General features: G+C 38.7%; 2 protein-coding genes across 5 annotated transcripts in view; one reads left to right on the forward strand and one right to left on the reverse strand.

Annotated features, from left to right (window-relative positions):
- LOC144664743 (ras-related GTP-binding protein C-like) overlaps window positions 1-18,232 on the reverse strand; it is a 50,477-nt gene extending 32,245 nt beyond the window's left edge. Inside the window, exons 1-15 of one of the 2 annotated variants that reach the window (XM_078525949.1) lie at window positions 18,158-18,232; window positions 17,989-18,053; window positions 12,967-13,041; window positions 11,140-11,234; window positions 9,783-9,814; window positions 8,473-8,574; window positions 7,277-7,333; window positions 6,699-6,768; window positions 6,046-6,118; window positions 4,006-4,045; window positions 3,659-3,733; window positions 2,957-3,021; window positions 1,669-1,746; window positions 554-652; window positions 64-113 (exon numbers count right to left, since the gene is read on the reverse strand). In XM_078525949.1, coding sequence (XP_078382075.1) covers window positions 64-113; window positions 554-652; window positions 1,669-1,746; window positions 2,957-3,021; window positions 3,659-3,733; window positions 4,006-4,045; window positions 6,046-6,118; window positions 6,699-6,768; window positions 7,277-7,333; window positions 8,473-8,574; window positions 9,783-9,814; window positions 11,140-11,234; window positions 12,967-13,041; window positions 17,989-18,053; window positions 18,158-18,163 — 982 coding nt within the window. In that variant the 5' untranslated portion in view covers window positions 18,164-18,232. Of the gene's footprint in view, window positions 1-63; window positions 114-553; window positions 653-1,668; window positions 1,747-2,469; window positions 2,717-2,896; window positions 3,022-3,658; window positions 3,734-4,005; window positions 4,046-6,045; window positions 6,119-6,698; window positions 6,769-7,276; window positions 7,334-8,472; window positions 8,575-9,782; window positions 9,815-11,139; window positions 11,235-12,966; window positions 13,042-17,988; window positions 18,054-18,157 lie in introns of those variants that run through there. The other variant, XM_078525950.1, reaches the window with a different exon arrangement.
- Window positions 18,233-18,373: 141 nt separating this feature from the next.
- The window catches only part of LOC144664684 (stimulated by retinoic acid gene 6 protein-like), a 29,478-nt gene continuing 29,071 nt past the window's right edge, over window positions 18,374-18,780 (forward strand). For all 3 annotated transcript variants that reach the window (XM_078525879.1, XM_078525878.1, XM_078525880.1), the window contains exon 1: window positions 18,374-18,429. In XM_078525879.1, the coding sequence (XP_078382005.1) occupies window positions 18,410-18,429 (20 nt within the window). In that variant the 5' untranslated portion in view covers window positions 18,374-18,409. The remainder of the gene's footprint in view (window positions 18,430-18,780) is intronic.

The raw sequence follows: 18,780 nt of genomic DNA on the forward strand, positions 1-18,780 counted from the left end.
CCAAAACACCTTGCTTCACAGGAAGGGAAATTCATGATTGTAACTTAACGCAAATGTACTGACCTTTTTTCTCAAAGTTGTCCTCTCGTAGGATACAAACAAGAGCAAGGAATCTGTGAATAAAACGTGAAGGTTAGTTAACCTCTTAACCCTCTGCATCAACATTAAAACGCTACCCAGATCTGCATGTATCCTTTTCCTACACTGAATTTACGCCAAGTTCGAATTCGCAACGATTATAGATTATTCCGTACATGTACATCATCCATCAATAGTAAAAGAGAAACAAAACAAAACAAACGAAGACCAAACGAAGGACCTGTTTATACTTGTGCTTTTTTGGTTGAAAAGACGTATATTTTAATTTTGTCTTTCTTTCCGGACTTTTCTCGTTGTAGTGTAGACAACGAAAATGATCGCATTGCAAGTGCGTTCCGCAACATTTGTCAGCAGTGTTGCGTGACGTGTAACGTCTGTAAAGAACGATATCAGTGACAACACTAAAATAAATCATATTTCCTTCCTGCTTATTTGCATTACCATCAACACTTACTTGTTGACTTCACGAAGATACAAAATAGTTGAGTTGTTAAGTTTGATGATTGATGAAGATTCCATGTCATATGCACTGCTGTCTCCTTCTTCTCTTAACCTGTAAATGATTAAAGCACAAATTCTCCTCAGTACAAGGTAAAGTCGCACACGGGCCGTCTGGCCCACACTGCCAAGGCTTATCCCGGTTTCCATAGCATGTAGCTACTAAATGTACACTTTTATTATTGCTCTTCCACTGAATTGCAGATTAGCCACTAGCCCTCTGTCAAGTTGCCCTACTAGACGGTAAGCCAGTTAAAGGTAAGGTTAAGCCTGTTGTCGAACCTTGTAACCCATCAGGACGGCAGCTTATCCCGGTTTTCGTAGCATTGAGTGACTAGGGGTATTTCTACTCCCCCCTGAATGGGATGCTAGTCCATCGCAGGGTCACCCCCAGTAGTAAATTCATTGGGAGCAGTACCTATTTATAAACCTGGGTGGAGAGAGGCACTATGAGAGTAAAGTGTCTTGCCCAAGAACACAATACATTGCAACAGCCAGGCCTTGAACCCGGACCTCTCAATCGGGAGTCAGGCATTAGGCCACTCATTCTCGTCCCCATAGCCCTTTCATTTCTCTTAGCCGGCTGGGCCTTGGCACGAGGAAACAAAGGGCTCTGGGGACACAGGATTTCCAGTCCTAGATTCTAGGACTTCTGGTCTTCATGTATGCAGTCATGACGTTTCAAAAGAATGTATGAGAGAGTCGTTACGTTTTCGACTTCCGTTTAGGAATTCTTTGTTCCAAACAGCCAATCAAAAAAATTCGAATTTATTCAAAAATCCTATGTCCCCAGAGCCCTCCGTTTTCTTGTGCCAAGCCGGCTAAGAGAAACGAAGGGGCTATGGGGACGAGAATGTAGGCCACTGCACCTTCCTGACGTAACAAACGGCTGGTACGCCTTTATACTCCTGAGCGGAGAGACACACTGAAAGGTAAGTGTCTTTTCTAAGAACATAACCACAATGATCCCAACCAGTGCTAAAACCAGAGATCCTTAACGGGCTAACCAAAGATAAACCTTTTCAAAGCATTGAATTCAAAGATGTACAGTCAAACTGTCACTGTGCTCACCCATAAATACAGGAAATATCAATAACTACATCGATCATGTCACAGCACAGTTCATAGGACTGCATGTCTACAGGCGAGCTGCAATGGAAAAATCATTGTGATTATCAAAAAAATAATAATAATGTCGTCAGAAATGTTTATGGACATCAACCTGCCCATGTTAAATTTTATGTACCTGTGCAACTGAAAGTATCAAGGACATTCAAGACAAGTTCTAGAGTACAACTCTTTCAAGTTCACGTAGTTATAATAGGCATACATGTACATTTATACACCTGACTGTATTAATAATAATAATTTAATAATTAATTTTCTAGTGCATTACATTAAAAATCTCAATGCCCTTACAAGTAAAAATATTTAAAATTACAATAGGATAAAATACTTAATTCTTAAAATCTAAAGTTCATTAAAAATACTAAAATTCATAAAAAATACTGAAGGTCATTATAAACTACTAAAATTCATTAAAAAAGAAAAATACTAAAGATCATTATTGAATAAAAACGTTTTAAGCTTAGTTTTAAAAGTGCCAACTGATGGAGCAATTCTCACATCAAGTGGGAGACTGTTCCACAATGTTGGCGCGCAAGATGAAAAAGCGCGCCCCCCGTAATTCTTGGTCTTAAAGACTGGTCTCTGCAGTCACAGGTGATCATTGTTTGAGTGAAGACACCTAATCAGTCGATGAATATTAATAAGTTCCGCCAAGTAACTGGGTGCTAAATCATTTAAAACTTTAAAACTTTTCATAACCCAGCAATGTGCATTATTTTCTCCAGAATTATTTGTATCAAGGGTGAAGGGTTGGACTTTCTTTAAATGGAACTGTCTTGGTTACTAACAGTACATTTACATTCAAACTTCTACCAAAAATGTCACCTCACTACCTGTATAATGGCCATCTTCTTAGAATGGCGGCCTTAAACTGAGCAAAGACCCACACAGTTTACCCTTGCTAAAAACTCCCTGCCAAAAACTGCCTTCCTGCCAAAACCTGCATGCAAAACTTTTAAGAGGCATTATTCCTACTACCAGAACATGTTGGCTTTCTTGCCTGTACAGTCAACTATCGCCTTGCGGACACCCCGCTATTGCAGACACTTGCTATTACGGACAAAATCCTGATCCCCGGGGAATAAGGTTTGACTGGAAATTATGACTCCCCCTATTACGGACTCTCACTATAACGAACACTAAACGACGCCCCGAGCATGTCCGCTATAACAAGAGTTGACTGTATTTTTGAAAGTGATTCTCGCACAAGATTACATTACATTGTACATACCTGTCTGTAGCAACATAAATTTTGCTGACCACATCAAATAGAAATGCTTTCTCGATACCCGAATTCTGAAGAGGAAAAAAAACATAAATCAATACAGTGGAATCAGGATTTCTCGAACCTCCAAGGGAAAAGGAAATTGGTTCAACTGAAAAAACAGGATGTTTGAGAATTTGGTGGTTACCACACATCACACATCACAGCGTCTACTGGTAGGTAGGGAAATGTACATGTTAAGTCTGAGTTTGAGCCTAGTGGCCCATCAGTCCAAAGCCTATCTTGGTTTCCATAGCATGAAGTGACTAGGAGTATTTTAACTCCCCCTGGATGGGATGCTAGTCTAATGCGGGGCCATCCCTAGCATTACATTCGATGGTACTGGCACTGTGAGAGTAAGACGTCTTGCCCAAGAATACAATGCAGTGACCCAGACCAGGGCTAGAACCCAGACTGCTTAATCTGGAGTCCAGTGCCCTAACCATTAGGCCACCACGCCTCCCACAAGCACCTGCTGAGAAAAGGGAAGTGGAAGTGTCCACCGAGAGAAGGGAAATGATTTTTGGTTCAAGAAATCCAGGGTTTGAGAAATCAAGATTTCAATTGATGTACTTTGAACAAGTATGGGGATGAAGTAGCTAAATAATTATAATTAAGCAAAGGAAGGGAGAAGCATGTCAAATTAATCCAGTTCTGTCTGATACTTACAGTTATCAAAATATTTAATAAGTTCTCCAGTGTTGGCAGTTGAGGGACTAGTTTTTGTACAACTTTACTGAAGGCCTGATAAAGCAAAGAATAATATTAATTAAAAGTGCAAGTATCACCTTTATACATGTACTTAATGTGTATTGAATATAAATTGTAACAACTTGAATTTTTCCTCATCCCCATATGAAATTATGTTAAAGCAAAACATACATCATAATTTACACAATTATTTTTAATTATTTGTCTTTTCATTTGTTTGTTTGTCTTTGAGAAGAAAAGAAAATTAAGCAAAAACTGTACATGTACATATGTTAATATTATAAGCTCAAGATCTTATGTTATACCTCAAATATTGAGTGATCATATATACTTGTCAAGTAAAAGCTGAAATTCAAAAAAGAAGAAAATAAACAAAGTTGAGAAAAGTGATCTAAAACAGCATACATGTACTTCCTAGACTAACACTTTTTTAATAATAATATTTGGTAATTATTATTAATAATTACCTGATATCTACTGTACTGTACAATGATGTAATATTATTTAAAAAACTCATTAAAAATACTTAAAGAAAATACAAAAGAAATTAATGCTTAATAAGTGTCTTTATATCTGATAAAGACACGGATAAACTTTACGTCCAATTTTCTAGGCCAAAATAAGCCCAAATCTAAATATTAGTGCAAGAATGAGTTGATCTACATCAGAAGATTTTTAAGCCGTTCAATAGATTCACAGTTCGTGTTTTATCAAGTCTAAAACACTTGGCTGCACCTCATGTTTTAAACTTGATAAAACACTGCTGTTCATTTATTAAACATTACATAAAGTATACAATGTAACAACAGCAACAACAACAGTTGAGATCTTAAGTTCCTGATGGCATCACAATAATATCACTTTTTTATCGCTTTACTACACTTGCATGGTGATATTTAACAAAATTGGACCACTATTGGTAATTTCCATATTTCTTCCATATTTCCAGTAAAACTGGTGACAGTAACACATTGTTACACAGACAGGTGATAAAAATGAAAAAAAAACATCAACAAGAGTAATAATAAGAAATACAGTCGAATCAGATTATCCGGACTTTTCGATTATCCGGACTTTTTCTCCGGTCCCGTTTTCCCATGAATATTAATGACCTTTGATCTTAAAAACTTTAAAACACCGCATTACGCTCCGCTTCGAAAGAAGTACATGTTACGACGTCCTTTCACTTTGCTATTTGTGTCGTTAAATTGGCAGTTCAAGTCGAAATTCATTACCATTTATCCGCTTAATATGTAGAAACTCGCTAGGACAAGGTTTGAATAAAGAGCTGACATTTTCCACTAACAAAGCTGGTATATCCACCCAAGAAAAACGTCTTCATGCATGATCTTTCTTGCTACGAACTTCGTAACTTAGTAACCTGGCAAGATTGCAAGCATGTGTAGCTTGGTTACCAAGTTCCCCAAGCAAGCTTGGCACTTTGTGGATCGAGTGGTTTTCAAAGATCTCTGATGTTTCTTGGTGTTTTATTTGTCTTCTAAAGCCGCTACTATCTCTCCACAATTAGAAAGGTTCTTTTGAAATAAGTGTGGTTAATTTTACAAGCCTGTTTCAAAAATTATGGACAAAATGCCTGCAAAAACGTGTTGCTAAAACGCTCGCGTAGCACGATAAATAAACTTCACATTGACACCTGAAAGGAAATTCTAAGAAACACAAGGTTAGTTTACGAAGAAAATTCTTGCCCAGAAATGAACCCAATTAAATGTATTCCCATTTAAGTTATTCAGTTTTATTTTTGGCACATTAATATTCATGTTTTCGATTATCCGGACTCTCGATTATCCGGACTATTTAGCCCAGTCCCGACGATTCCGGATAATCGAGGTTCGACTGTAGTATTATTCATTCAAAATATTTCTTCGTTTCTAATTGGCTTTCAATCCCCAGCTAATTCCAACTAACCCGCTAGCACCGACCAAATTTGGAAGACGCTTCTATTATTGGACGAATGACGTAATTATTAGTGGATGATTGACGTCAATCGTCCAATAATAGAAAAATTATTGGACGATTGATGTCACGCAACAACACATTTGTACAGAGCTCAGCCGAAGGCGAAAATGGTCGCTAAATTTCAACATTGCAACAAAAAAAATGGCCAAAATATTAGATGATAAAGATAGCAAAAACATCAAAAAAGCTTCGAAGGGAAGTCACTTGATTTTTTAAACACCCTCCTTGATCTGCATAATTCTTCATATCATACTTAGCCTCATCCAATAACTGCTTAATATTTTTTTTCAACTTACATTTACACTATGATCCACATTATGAAGGCTTTCTCAGAATTTACAAATGAATTGAGTTATTCTGTAACCTACCTGAGGTGCAGGCCTTCAAGTCCTGCATCTGCGAGCTCATCTGTTGCTCTTTGGTGAATATCTCGCTGTGTTTCTGTAGCAAGGATACCAGAGTAAGAGTTACCATGATGGCGAAAAGTGATTACTAAAAATCTAGGCTGTTTTTAAAAAGCTGGCAGTTTAAAAGGTGCGTGTGGTCTGTTATAGCAAAGACGGAGGGCTGATTTTTTCTCAGCACAATTCAGAGTAAGCTTTAATCTTTAGACAAAAGTACATGTAGTTGACACATTGAATTCACTTTGCAGTTTTATTTTTTCATCCACTCTACTTAAATACCCCCCTCCCCCCATCCAATGTTGTATGATTGATTGTTAGCATTTATTTAAGGCTCTCAAAAACAAACTACAACATTGACAGGGGAGGGGGGGGGGGAGTGGGATAAAATAAAATGGACTAAAAATCATAATGTGTCGACAATTTTGTCATTTATTGTTGCTTAAAAAGAGATTTACCGCATGTACTGCGTGGTCTGGCAATTAAGGCTACTGATTGGTTACTGTAGTTTTAACAATAAATGTATGTGTATGTTGCTACTAAAACATGTATAAAAAGAAATCATTATGATGGAATGGAGCCTTGCAATGAGACTATCAACAAATAAATAATATTCTTACCAATTTTATGATCATCTGACAGGCCATCTACTTTGTGAATAAATACTTCAAATTTAATGTTCGGGTTGACCTGAAATTTAAAGAGAGCTTCAGATTTTATAATACATGTGGGGGAGCAGGGATGGCGCAGTGGTGAGAGCGCTCGCCTCCCACCAATGTGGCCCGGGTTTGATTCCGGCCAGGTACCATATGTGGGTTGAGTTTGTTGTTGGTTCTCGTTCTTGCTCCGAGGGTTTTTCTCCGGGTTCTCCGGTTTTCCTCCCTCCACAAAAACCAACACTTCTAAATTCCAATTCGATCTGGAATCCGAGGGCCACAGGTTTGTCAGTCGAAGACTGTTACGTGCAACCCTCGTTAAACAAAACAAAGTTGATTTAAAACCCAACATCAAAAGTTTATTAAAGACAAATTTGAAAGAGAGGTGTACAGAGTTTGTACAGCACCAAGTTGAAGAGTTACTTTAAGGATCTTAGCCAGATATTAAAAGTTACTAACTATAATATTTTGAGTGCCCATGTGCCTGCTCTTATAAAGCCATGTTACCCACAATGTGTACATCAACAGTCATCCAAGCTCACCTTGTATGCTCTTGTGACAGTCATGTGGAGTTTTCCTAAGGCTTCCATGTAATCATCCTGAAATGAACAGCATATAAAAAGAACATAAAGAGAAATGATTAAATATTAATTTAAAAAAATCAACAGACTTGCATATATGACGAATTCTACAGTCGCGCCATCACGTCTAGCTTGAAATGAGCGTGTTTTATTTTTTGTGAATTTGGCATAAAATTCTGAAAAACCTAAATTCTTCTTGAATGAAACTTGTCTTCATTTATAACACAGATATCGGCGTTAATTATTATTACAGCTTTAGAGAAGTTATACAAATTTTTCCTTTTATAAGCGGCGCAGTTATAAAAGTTGGCAAAATTTGCATATGTCAAAAGTAATTGGAAACCTTTCGCATGAACTCTAGCGTAAATAAAATAATGTAACACAACGCCGCACGCAAGTATCCGATTTTGATTCTTTCATACACACGTAAACTGCGTTTTTCAAAAGAAAACTAAATGACAGAGTGAACTTTAAGGTTTAATATTTGCATCCTAAATCATAACACAAACAATCGTATGCGTGACATTGAACATGTGCTTCATGTTTGTCCTAAGATCGCCTGAACGCAGGTTGTATTTGTCCATGTTGATTCGGCGGGACCACGCTAACTTCAACTCGGTTACTTCTGGTTCGATTTGCCCTCAATTCATTCACTATCGACGGTTTCGAGCTCCTATTTCGAACATTTTGGGACGGTTCGAAATATTAAACGACCAAACGCGCGTTGCTACAGCAGAGATGAGTAGCCGGCACGCTGGCTTCGACCATAGTACAACACTCGAGAGTGCGGCCCGCTTGAGCAATTTTATTCTCGAGGAATCATTCAAGCGACAAGCTCATTATTTTTTTGACTCGAGACTCGATCCTCGAGACTCGAGACTCGATCCTCGAGCCTCGAAACTCGAAATTTTCAAGTTTCGAGGATCGAGTCTCGAGTCTCGAGGATCGAGGCTCGAGGGACTGTCAACTTACATTTGAGCGGTACTGTGCATGTATGTAGATATTGGTGAGATTTAAAATGAACTACATGTACATTGTGAAACAATTATTATTACCGTCTAACAATTTTAAGCTACTTGACCTTACATGTACATGTACATGTATGGGTGACTTTATTTAGAAACCTTTAGCTTGTATCATTCATTTTAATTGCATACCTGAGCATCTATAACAAAGACCAGAGCTCCACAGTGGCCAAACAACACTTCTGAGTCAAAAGCTGGGTCGAAAAAATCAATCTGACCTGGAAAGTCCCAAATCTACCAAATCAAAGAATAACTGCATTAAATTATGAGCATCCAATATACCCATAACAAGGTATATGGATTGTGTATAGTTAAGTCTGTAATGAACACATGGTCTTCGCAATGTTTAGTGTACCAAAGGTCTGCATTGTGGCAATCTGTATGGATTGCATGCATTGATTTGACCAATCAGGCCAATACTTGTCATCAGTTTCAGTAGCAAAAACTTTTCTCCTGCCTCCCACCCCCCCCCCCCCCCAACTTCTACTCCCAGGAAGGTTAATTCCAGCATTGAATTTATTTCTACTAATTTACATGTATATACCTGGGTGGAGAGGCATTGCAAGTGACAAGTTTCTTGCCATGAACACAACATAAAGACCAGTGGCCAGGGTTTGAACGCAGACTGCTCATTCCAGAGTCCAGCGTCAACTACCACTAAATATCACTGCTACACCACAGTATGATGCCTCCTAGTACTCAGTACTATACCTGCCAACTCTCACGCCTTGGGTGTGAGTCTCACGCCTACGAGTTGAAAACTTTGATCTCACGCTTACGAACCAATTTCTCACGCCTAGTCGAAAAATGTGAGTTATTACAACCAAAAACGACACATTTTCCAAAAAATGTAATCTCAAACCAGTGTGAGAAAATAAAACTCCATGTTAAATGAGTAAATGGCAATACCTTCCCCAAAATGACAGAGTTTTGACGAAAAAAAGCATTGGGAACGAGGTCGTGTTTAGCAAAACACGTCCACGCACTGGGATCGGGAGATGTTCGGAACGTCTTCGGAATACTTCGGACGTCTTCAGAAAACTTCGGACATTGTCGTATCGTCTTCGGAAATCCTGGTACGCTCAGGATAAAAATCTCACGCCTTTGACCCAGAAAAAGTTGGCAGGTATACAGTACTGATATTGAAGGTGGAGAGCAGCTCTCAGTTGAGTGTCAAAAGTAATTGACATTTACTTTGGTTTTGTAAATTACTGAACCATCATGCTTGGTGACTGGTTTAAAGACTACTGACAGTACAGTAACTGTCACTTTCTCATTTAATTCATCTGAAGTAAAACCAAAACCAATTGTGACTCACTTGCACACGTTTCATGTTTGCATTCTTTGTGATTGGCCAGAGTGATATCTTTGGTTATGTTTTTACGACACTCAACTGAAAACTGTTTTAAGACTAAAGCAAAACATGTACTAGGACGTCTTACCTGGAACTGTACAAATGAGCTATTTGAAATATCTTTAGGGTACGTTAAGGATATTACAAAGTTCTTTGTAGTAAGAGTACAAGGCATGAATGACATACCAGTACTTTTTTAATGCAAATGGAACCTTAATTTGGACAGCACTTGCCATTTTTGTGAGCAACATGAGGTTCTTATGAACCAAGAAATGTGCAGATGTACCATCTTAAATTTAGGCTTATACACCGAATGCAAATATGGCGGACCACTCGGTCGTTGCCTGGGACGAGCTGCATGAAAGCGAGGCTAGTCAGGCTTCTGTGTTTTGTTTTGACAATGCTTTCGTACAAAAGTCTTACTTATTCATCAATCTGGTGTGTTTCTTTTCGCTGCGCCTACAAGTTGCTGTGTTTCTGAATGCCACAAGAAGTGATAGAAGTGTTCACCTTTGTCTCTAAGGGAAAAATTGGATCAATGCAATTCGTTGAGACGAAAGAAAAGAGTTCGCGATCGCCGCGGGAACTATTGAGGTTTGTTCGCTACATTTCAGGTTCGAAGATCTTAGAAATTTCGTATAAATGACGAGCTTATGTGGTGTCTGGTGGTGTTCCAGCACGAGTTGCATGGCCAGTACCTTTCCCAAGGTAAAGAAAAGCTCCACTTCCAAGACATCCTCTGTCTCAAAAGAAGTTGTTCTTGACCGGTTTTGTTCGCGTCCGATCCACTCGCACGGAATCGCAAGATCAAATACTAAAAAAGTGAATGAAATTCAACTGCCCCCATAGTTAACGCTAGTGAAAGCATTGAGCCAAAATTAATAAGAAGGACTTGGAGATAATTGTGATCGCTTACACATTTTCTATGATCTTCTAACCTGAAATGTAGCGAACAAAGTTCCCGCAGCGATCGTGAACTCCTTTGTACTTCTTTTCTTTCGTCTCAACGAATTGCATCGGTCCACTTTTTCCCTTAGAGGCAAAAAGTGAACACTTCTATCACTTCTCGTGGCATTCAGAAACAAAGCAACTCGTAGGAGCAGCGAAAAGAAACACACCAGATCGACGAATAAGCCAGACTTTTGTAGGAAAGCATTGTCAAACCTAAACACCGAAGCCTGACTAGCCTCGCTTTCATGCAGCTCGTCCCAGGCAACGACCGAGTTGTCCGCCATATTTGCATTCGGTGTATTAAACAGTTTGAAACAAGAAGAATTTCAGTCGTAAAAACAGATACTGACAACATAAGGACGTGTTTAAACCTGACAAATCATATAAATTATGTAGCATAGGGTCTTAAAACATGTTTAATACATCTGTAGACATACAATCATGTGCCATGACAACCAGGCACAGTACAATTAAATTTGTCAAACAAAGGATACCATCCTTCACTATTTTATTTGTACTTTCCAAGAAGAGTGTTTCATTTGGAGACATCTTGTGGAAAACTACTTTCTGGATAGAAGACTTGCCACTCCTAAAGAGAACACACAATAAAAAAATAAAAAAATATTACATTAAAATGTTTTATAACTTGCAAAATTCAGCTACTGAATTTTTCCGAAAATAAGTATGCGTGAAAATTAGTAACAATTCATAAGGTACCTTTACCGGTATACCAGAGAGCAAAGGAAAACACCATTGAATGCACCAAAGGTAAAATTGAACCACAACACATAATTTTATTATTATACCCCCGCTTCCCTGGTTAAAGGCCCATCTACATGTATCTGAAAACAAAAAATACCAGTGCTCGACACTTACGCTAGTACACTAGCCCAGGACTAGTAAAATGTCATGCTTGGCTAGTAAAAGTACGCTCCTACTAGCCCATAGACTAGTAAGATTCGTGGAAAAATAAAACAACTACAACTCTATAACTTGGGAAGTTTTTCTCCTAGAAACCTTCATCAGGATCTAGTTTCCATAGCTTGAGTAATTTAAACCAGAGCGCTTGCGACCCACATCGCATACGGGTTTATATGGTACGATCAACTCGCAAACCTGATGCCATCTTGGAAAAGACCCTCTGTCCTCGCTTTCATGACACTCAAAAGGGACTTGGGAGAGAGCCATTAATAAGTCGGCTATCTTGGGGTTTTCGTGCGAGCGACCGCGCTCGCACGATTTCAAGCTTTTGTAACACTTTACCTACAAGAAAACCGCCTTCAAGGGCCGATAAGCCAGATTTACATTGTTCACCAGAGGACCACACACAGCATGAAGAGAAAAAGAAGTGTGATCCACGGTCAAGAAATTCTCAACCGAGTTGGATGATAGCATCGTTGCTGCGACTCAGCATAGTTAGTTAACTATGGACTCAGTGAAGGAAAGATGTACTTGTGTGGACTCGAACAAATATAGCGCTGAGAGATTAGCTGATTCAAACTTCGCTGTTTTTAATTTTTTTTTAAAGGGCGGGGGGGGGGGGGGGGGGGTTAGCGCTAGTGACTTGTCCTTGTGGGCTAGTGATTATTTGTACCTACTAGCCAATTGCCTAGTATCCAAAAAAGTTAGTGTCAAGCACTGAATACATCCAATTATAAGCTCCCCCGGATATAAGCCCCCATCTGCCGATGACTATACTGAACAGGGCTAAATGTTGCTTTATGAATGATGCATTTCAACTTAAAAATGTATTTCGATCAACACTCCTGTGGCTCGTTTCGAAACGATTTTTTATTCTGCTTATATAACTGAGCCCCCCAGATATAAGTCCCTCTGCTTATAAGCCCACACAAAACACCTTACGAAGTTGTATAAGCCCAGGGCTAATAAACAGAATTTTACAGTATACCATATTTATTTGATTAAGCGCCCTGGGCGCTTAATAAATTTGTGGACCTTGAGAGTGGGCGCTTATTCGAGGTGGGCGCTTATTCGAGGTGGGCGCTTATTCGTGGCTGGGCGCTTATTAAATTTTCACCATTTTTAGCAAGTAGTATGTTTATTTTTCAAGAAAACAATGTTTAAAAACTAAATGTGAAGGTGTACGGAAGGTGAATTTTAAATGTTCATTGAATGTTTCAGTAAAAAACTAAAAAAAACTCGGTCTCCGGATAGTCTCTTAGTAGTACTTAGTCAATTTTAATCTCAACTACAACAATAATCAAATTTTCTCGTGCTCTCATTTTAGGGGGTGGGAGTGAGCGCTTATTCGAGGTTGGGTGCTTAATCGAATAAATGCGGTACTTGTTAAATGAACAAACCTTCTGAGGCCCAACAATAGAATCCTTGGCTTACTGTCACTGTTGGCAAGTTCATCTTGATCCTCAGGCCCATAGCTAAACAACAACAACAAAAAAAACATGTGATTTTTGACAATAAACCAGGGCTGCAAATAACAGTCGGCCATCGGACATTGACTGACCAAAATTTGGCCATGTCCGACTAAATCCCAAGTGTGATCTTAAATCATTTTACTGCAACAATGAATAAAAATCTGTCCGACCACAATTTTGTTTTGTCCAACCAAGATGGTGTCCAACCAAGATGGTGTCAAAATCCGGATTCTTGATCCAAAAACGGATTTTGCATTTCTTTACCTATATCCGTAAATGGATTAATCTTGGATCAATGATCTGAAGAATCCACACTTCGAGTGGATACATCAGATCATATCTGAATCCGGATTTTTAGGATTCATGATCCAAGCGTTTCTTTGGGAAAGGAGTCGAAAAAGTACCTTGTCCCAGCGGTCTTTGCTGTGAAAATACAGGTTTCGCTCTTTGTAAACACTGCCATACGGTAAGTTTTAAGGCGGTTATTTCGATCAAAATACAAAAATATATCACGATAAAAGGAAACGGTAGCTTCAGATCGGTATGAAGTGTCATTTTAAACGGGATACAGGTTTTCTAGAACAGCCACCGTGTGCCTACGGAAGTTGTATCCTTTTGAAATTGTCACGAGTGAAGTTTGCATTGATCATTTTGCAAACATTCTTCGCTCTCAGATGCTTTCTTGCCACATTGTGCTTAACGCTAAAAAAAAGCTATTTCGACCTGTGAGTTTTGTAAAAGATTTTGTATGCTAAAATTATTTTAGCTAGGATACATTCTATACCCGGCACGTTTTATGACGTCCGAATAGGCGTAGAGATTTTCGTAGAGCTCTACGCTTCTACTTAGTACAGTTCTCACAGATAAGACAGTAGCTCTTGAAAATGCGTATAGCCGTAGATTAGTACAGGCGTTTTCATTCTAAACTTTTCGTTATCAATGCTTTACGTTTTCTTTCTAAACTCTTCACTTCAAAGCTCTACGTTTTCATTTTAAACTCTACGGTTCTACGGCTCTACGTTTTCTTTCTAAACTCTACACTTCTACGGCTCTACGTTTTCATTCTACACTGTACACTTCTACGGCTCAACGTTTTTATTCTAAACTGTGCACTTCTACGGTTCTACGTTTTCATTCTAAACTCCACGCTTCTACGGCTCTACGTCTTTATTCTAAACTCTACGCTTCTACGGCTCTACGTTTTCATTCTAAACTCTACGCTTCTACAGCCTAACGTTTTCATTCTTAAACTCTACGGCTCTACGTTTTCATTCTAAACTCTACGCTTCTTCAGCCCAACGTTTTCATTCTAAACTCTACGGTTCTACGGCTCAACGTAACGTTCTCATTTTAAACTGCACACTTCTACGGATTTACGTTATCATTCTAAACTATACGCTTCTACAGCTCTACGTTCATTCTTAACTCGAGGCTTCTACCACTGCTCCATTTTCATTTTAAACTATGCGATTTTGCAACTTTAAGTTTTCATTGTAAACGCCACGCGTCTACAGCTCTATAATTGCAAGCTTAACGGTACCCTTCTACAGGTCTTCTTTTTTATTCTAAACTCTACGCTTCTACGGCCCTATGTTCTTATTCTGTACTATTCCAACCTGTATGCTTCTATGGGTCTACATTTTCATTTTAACTCGACACATCTACGGGTCTACATTTTAATTCTTAACTAGAGCTACGCTTCTATAACTCTACGCAGAAGCGTACAGTTTAGAATAAGAACGTAATCTCGTAGAAGCGTACAGTTTAGAATAAAAACGACTTGAACTGCAGAAGCATACCGTTTACAATAAAAAAGTATACTCGTAGAAGCATATACTTAAGATTAAAAACGTAGAGCCTTAGAAGCGTACAATTAAAAAGTAAAATGTAGGACCGTAGAAGCGTGCAGTTTAGAATGAGAATGTAGAGCCGTATAACGTTGTATAATAATAAGCGTACCGTTTAGAAAACGTATAGCCGTAGAAGCGTATAGTTTAAAATGAACACGCAGGTTTGTTGAAGTGTCCTTTACGCTGTGTACCGTTTATACTCTACGCTTCTACAGCTCTATGCTTTCAAGAGTCGTAGAAGCGTAGAGTTTAGAATGAACACTGACGTACAGAAGTACATGTAGGCTTGTAGAAGTATACTATACGCTGTGTACTTAACTCTACCCTTCTACGGCTCTACGTTTTCAGTTCATTCTAAACTCTACGATTCTACGGCTCTACGTTTTCATTCTAAACTCTACGCTTCTACGGCTCTACATTTTCATTCTAAATGCTACGCTTGTATGGCTCTACATTCTCATTTTAAACTCTACGCTTCTACGGCTCTACGTTTTATTTTAAACTCGCATAATTTCCAGAGCTACCCAATAATGGATTAGGAATCATGGAATGTGTAGAAACGTACAGTTCTACAGAAAGTTCTACGCCTATTTGGACCTCATAAAACGGGCGCCACTTGATACATTCAATGAAAAATAAATTTGTGCTGATATTTGAAGAGCTGCGGGAATAAACGGCCCCTGTACTTTCTGACTAAATAGAACATTATCGAAACAGCTCCAAATTGCGCATGCAGGTTTGTTTACGGGTGCGTAACACTGTCCTGTCTTTCATTTCACTGGTCTTTGTTTCGTTTTTGAAAAATTACACATGCAAAAAGACAAGGTTTTTGCTCGCCTGGCTTCTTTTGTCTTTTCCTTTACAAACGATAAACAAAGGAAACCTTTTGTTTCTCAAAACGATGAAGTCAGCTAAAGTTTTGGGATTACAGGCCTAGCCCTAACCCCTTAGCTTAACCCCAGCAAAAAAAGCTTAACCCTAAACCCCAAGGGTTAGGGTTAGAGTCTGACGGTAGGGTTTCATTTCAAATTTAGGGTTAAAAAGCTAAACCCAAGTTTAAGGGTTAGGGTTAGCGTTAGCGTTTCAAGCGGCTAGCTTTCACTGCAGTCTGCTTGCGGCTAGTTGCTTTTTGTTGTTTCGGGCAAGACTATTTTACTCTGTTACCGTTAGCTGTAATTTGCCGAGGTGAAAGTGAAATAAAGACTGATTGTTGATTGAATACGTTTGCTCGTGTTGTCACACTGTTATACTAGTTTTGCTTTCAGTTAAGTCCGCCGGCTTGCTCTCACTTCTATCTCCACTCCTTACATCATCACACATCTACAAAATCCCGCGAAAACAAGATAAATTACGGCACGAATCGATTGATTGATTTATTGATTGATGAATATTTAATGAGGCACAGAAAATAATTTTGCGAGCGAACGTCCCCTGCGAACCTATAAAGAATTTTTTAAAGTCTAAAACCAGGTCACTTCTCGGCAACTTTGTCGCGGCAGAACCCAAGCGGACCCTGTAAAACTCGCGTTGACGAAGTTCCCGGCAAGAAACCTCTTGTTTTAGGCCTTCTATGCGGCCAGGCTCAAACTACCTTGTTTGCAACGTTTTTTCCGAAGCGCTAAACAGCGCTGTTGTACAAAACAAAGGCAGAAACATCACTCAGTTCTTCGAGCGATGCTGTAAACTTACAGGTATTCAGACTTAATGATGTCCTTCAACCACCTGGCAGCCGCAATCGAGCTAAAACTATAAACTTTTCCGTTTTACTTTCACAGGCGCCATTTCGCTTAATTCAAACTCTTCCGCCTCTAACATGTGACCTTACGTCACAATGCAGTATCCAGTCCTACTCTACTCAAATCAACAAAAAAACATGCGCAGCGAGTCGAAGAAATGTTTGTTAAATGGTTTCTCGTCTTCCGTAGACGCTTAGAAAACCCTACAGGGAAAGATGTACACGCGATGCGTTGGAAAACTCAGACTGCTAGCTGACTGGAAGCACGTAAGCCTGCAAAATACCTTTTTTTTGCATACATAATTTCTGAAAAACGAAGAAAAGACCAGCCGAAAACAACACAGGACAGTGTTTAGCACACGTAAACAAACCTGCATGCGCAATTTGGAGCTGTTTCGATAATGTTCGATTTAGTAAGAAAGTACAGGGGCCGTTTATTCTCGCAGCTCTTCATTTTATGTTCTGTGCGAAATGTGTTTACGGGGTTGTCATGGCAAAAAATCTGTTTTCGGATTCTTTGTTTCTTTGGGAGCAAAGTATCCGTGTGATCTGAGATCAATGATCCAATTTTGGATTTTCCCAAAGAAATGCACCCTTACTTGGACATGTCCTTTGAAGTGAAAAAAATTATTTGCAGCCCTGATAAACTGAGGTCTGTCTAACAAATTGTATGAAATATGAATATCCTGTCATTTCAGGAGTTTTCATTTTTTGCCATTAGCATTATATTTTCTTTTGTGGTAGCTAATATCCTACATAAAGCTAAATTAGCATAATTTATTGTGATAAAATAAAATAAAAATAATGGACTGCAATCAATTTATTGTAGCTTTTATGATGAGGATATCATTTTCACTGATTAAACACTCAACCTTTTGTAAGACACGAGACTTGTGAAAGTTTCCTTATCGATACATGCTGCAAGCAGTTTCTAACATGAACTCTTATAGATTCACCTTTCTAAGATTACAACATTGCACAAGTCACGTTGTGCTCATGCATGTGAGCTTACATGTAGCTTTCAAACGACGTTCACTGAAATTAAAATTTTGCTTTTTATAGCGTAGTCTTAATATAAAATCAAGCCCTGAAAGCGAGTAGAATGTAAGGAAACCTCGCAAAACATGGAAAGCTTAATTTTAACTTAGGACTGTAAAGCACAATGTTTAGTTTAGGTTCACAACACTTAGAGCACGAAATTATATTTCATGCTAAACTACATGTTAATGTTCACGTAACTTCGCTAGTAACAGGGAAATGGGATATTTCCTTTATAAATACACAGATAGCCAATTATTTGAACAAACTGTAGACATACTAAGCACCACTGAACGATTGACAAAACTATGAAAAGTGAAAACTTACCCAAAATCTTTGGGAAACGATCCTACTACGCTGTAACTCCCAAAGTTATCATCATCTTCATACGACTGTTTACAGCATGTAAAAACAAAATGAAGAAACTACATTAATCTCAAGTTCGAAACAGCTATTGAATGGTTGAAATCAGACGAGAAGGAATTCGAAAATGTACCGTCATCTTCGTGGAAACCTTCTTCGAAATGTGATTTTCGAGTACGTTTCCTTGAGTAAAATCTCTCACGGGTCATGTGATAATCAGTCACGCTCACGCAGTTTCCGGTGACGAACGCTTGCCGACGCTCTACGAACATCACACGACTTTGCCCGAACCGTAACTTCGGTTTTCCCGGGCTTTTAAATAGAAGTCTGCTAAGCTAAGTGAAGCAGAAATCTGCTGGGCGGTGGAAGCAAAGACGGATTCCAAATGTCGACGGAAGAAAACGAGTAAGTGAGCGAAAGTCCTTGCTAAGTTGGTGCTTATTTATTTTGTGTATTTGCGGGTAACTTCTTTGAACCTATATTATTTGTTTTCATGGTTTGAAGAGTTTTATCAAGTTCAAAGCTAACGACAGAAAATAATCTGATGCTGAATAATGTGTTCACAGTGTCTGAGTTGTCCGGGAGTCAAAGCATGAAACGAGAGCTTGTTTACTAATTTTGAGAGCTAAGTAGAGTAACTCAAGAGGATTAAGGACAGGCTGTATTGGCTGTTCGTTTATAGATCAATATAGATCGATAGTTTAATGCTAACATATTAAAAGTAATCCATCAAAACTCAGAGTTTGCTACATGTGG

Source organism: Oculina patagonica, chromosome 9 (genome assembly GCF_052425735.1).
Source record: "Oculina patagonica isolate OP01 chromosome 9, crgOcupat, whole genome shotgun sequence".
Classification (NCBI taxonomy): domain Eukaryota; kingdom Metazoa; phylum Cnidaria; class Anthozoa; order Scleractinia; family Oculinidae; genus Oculina; species Oculina patagonica.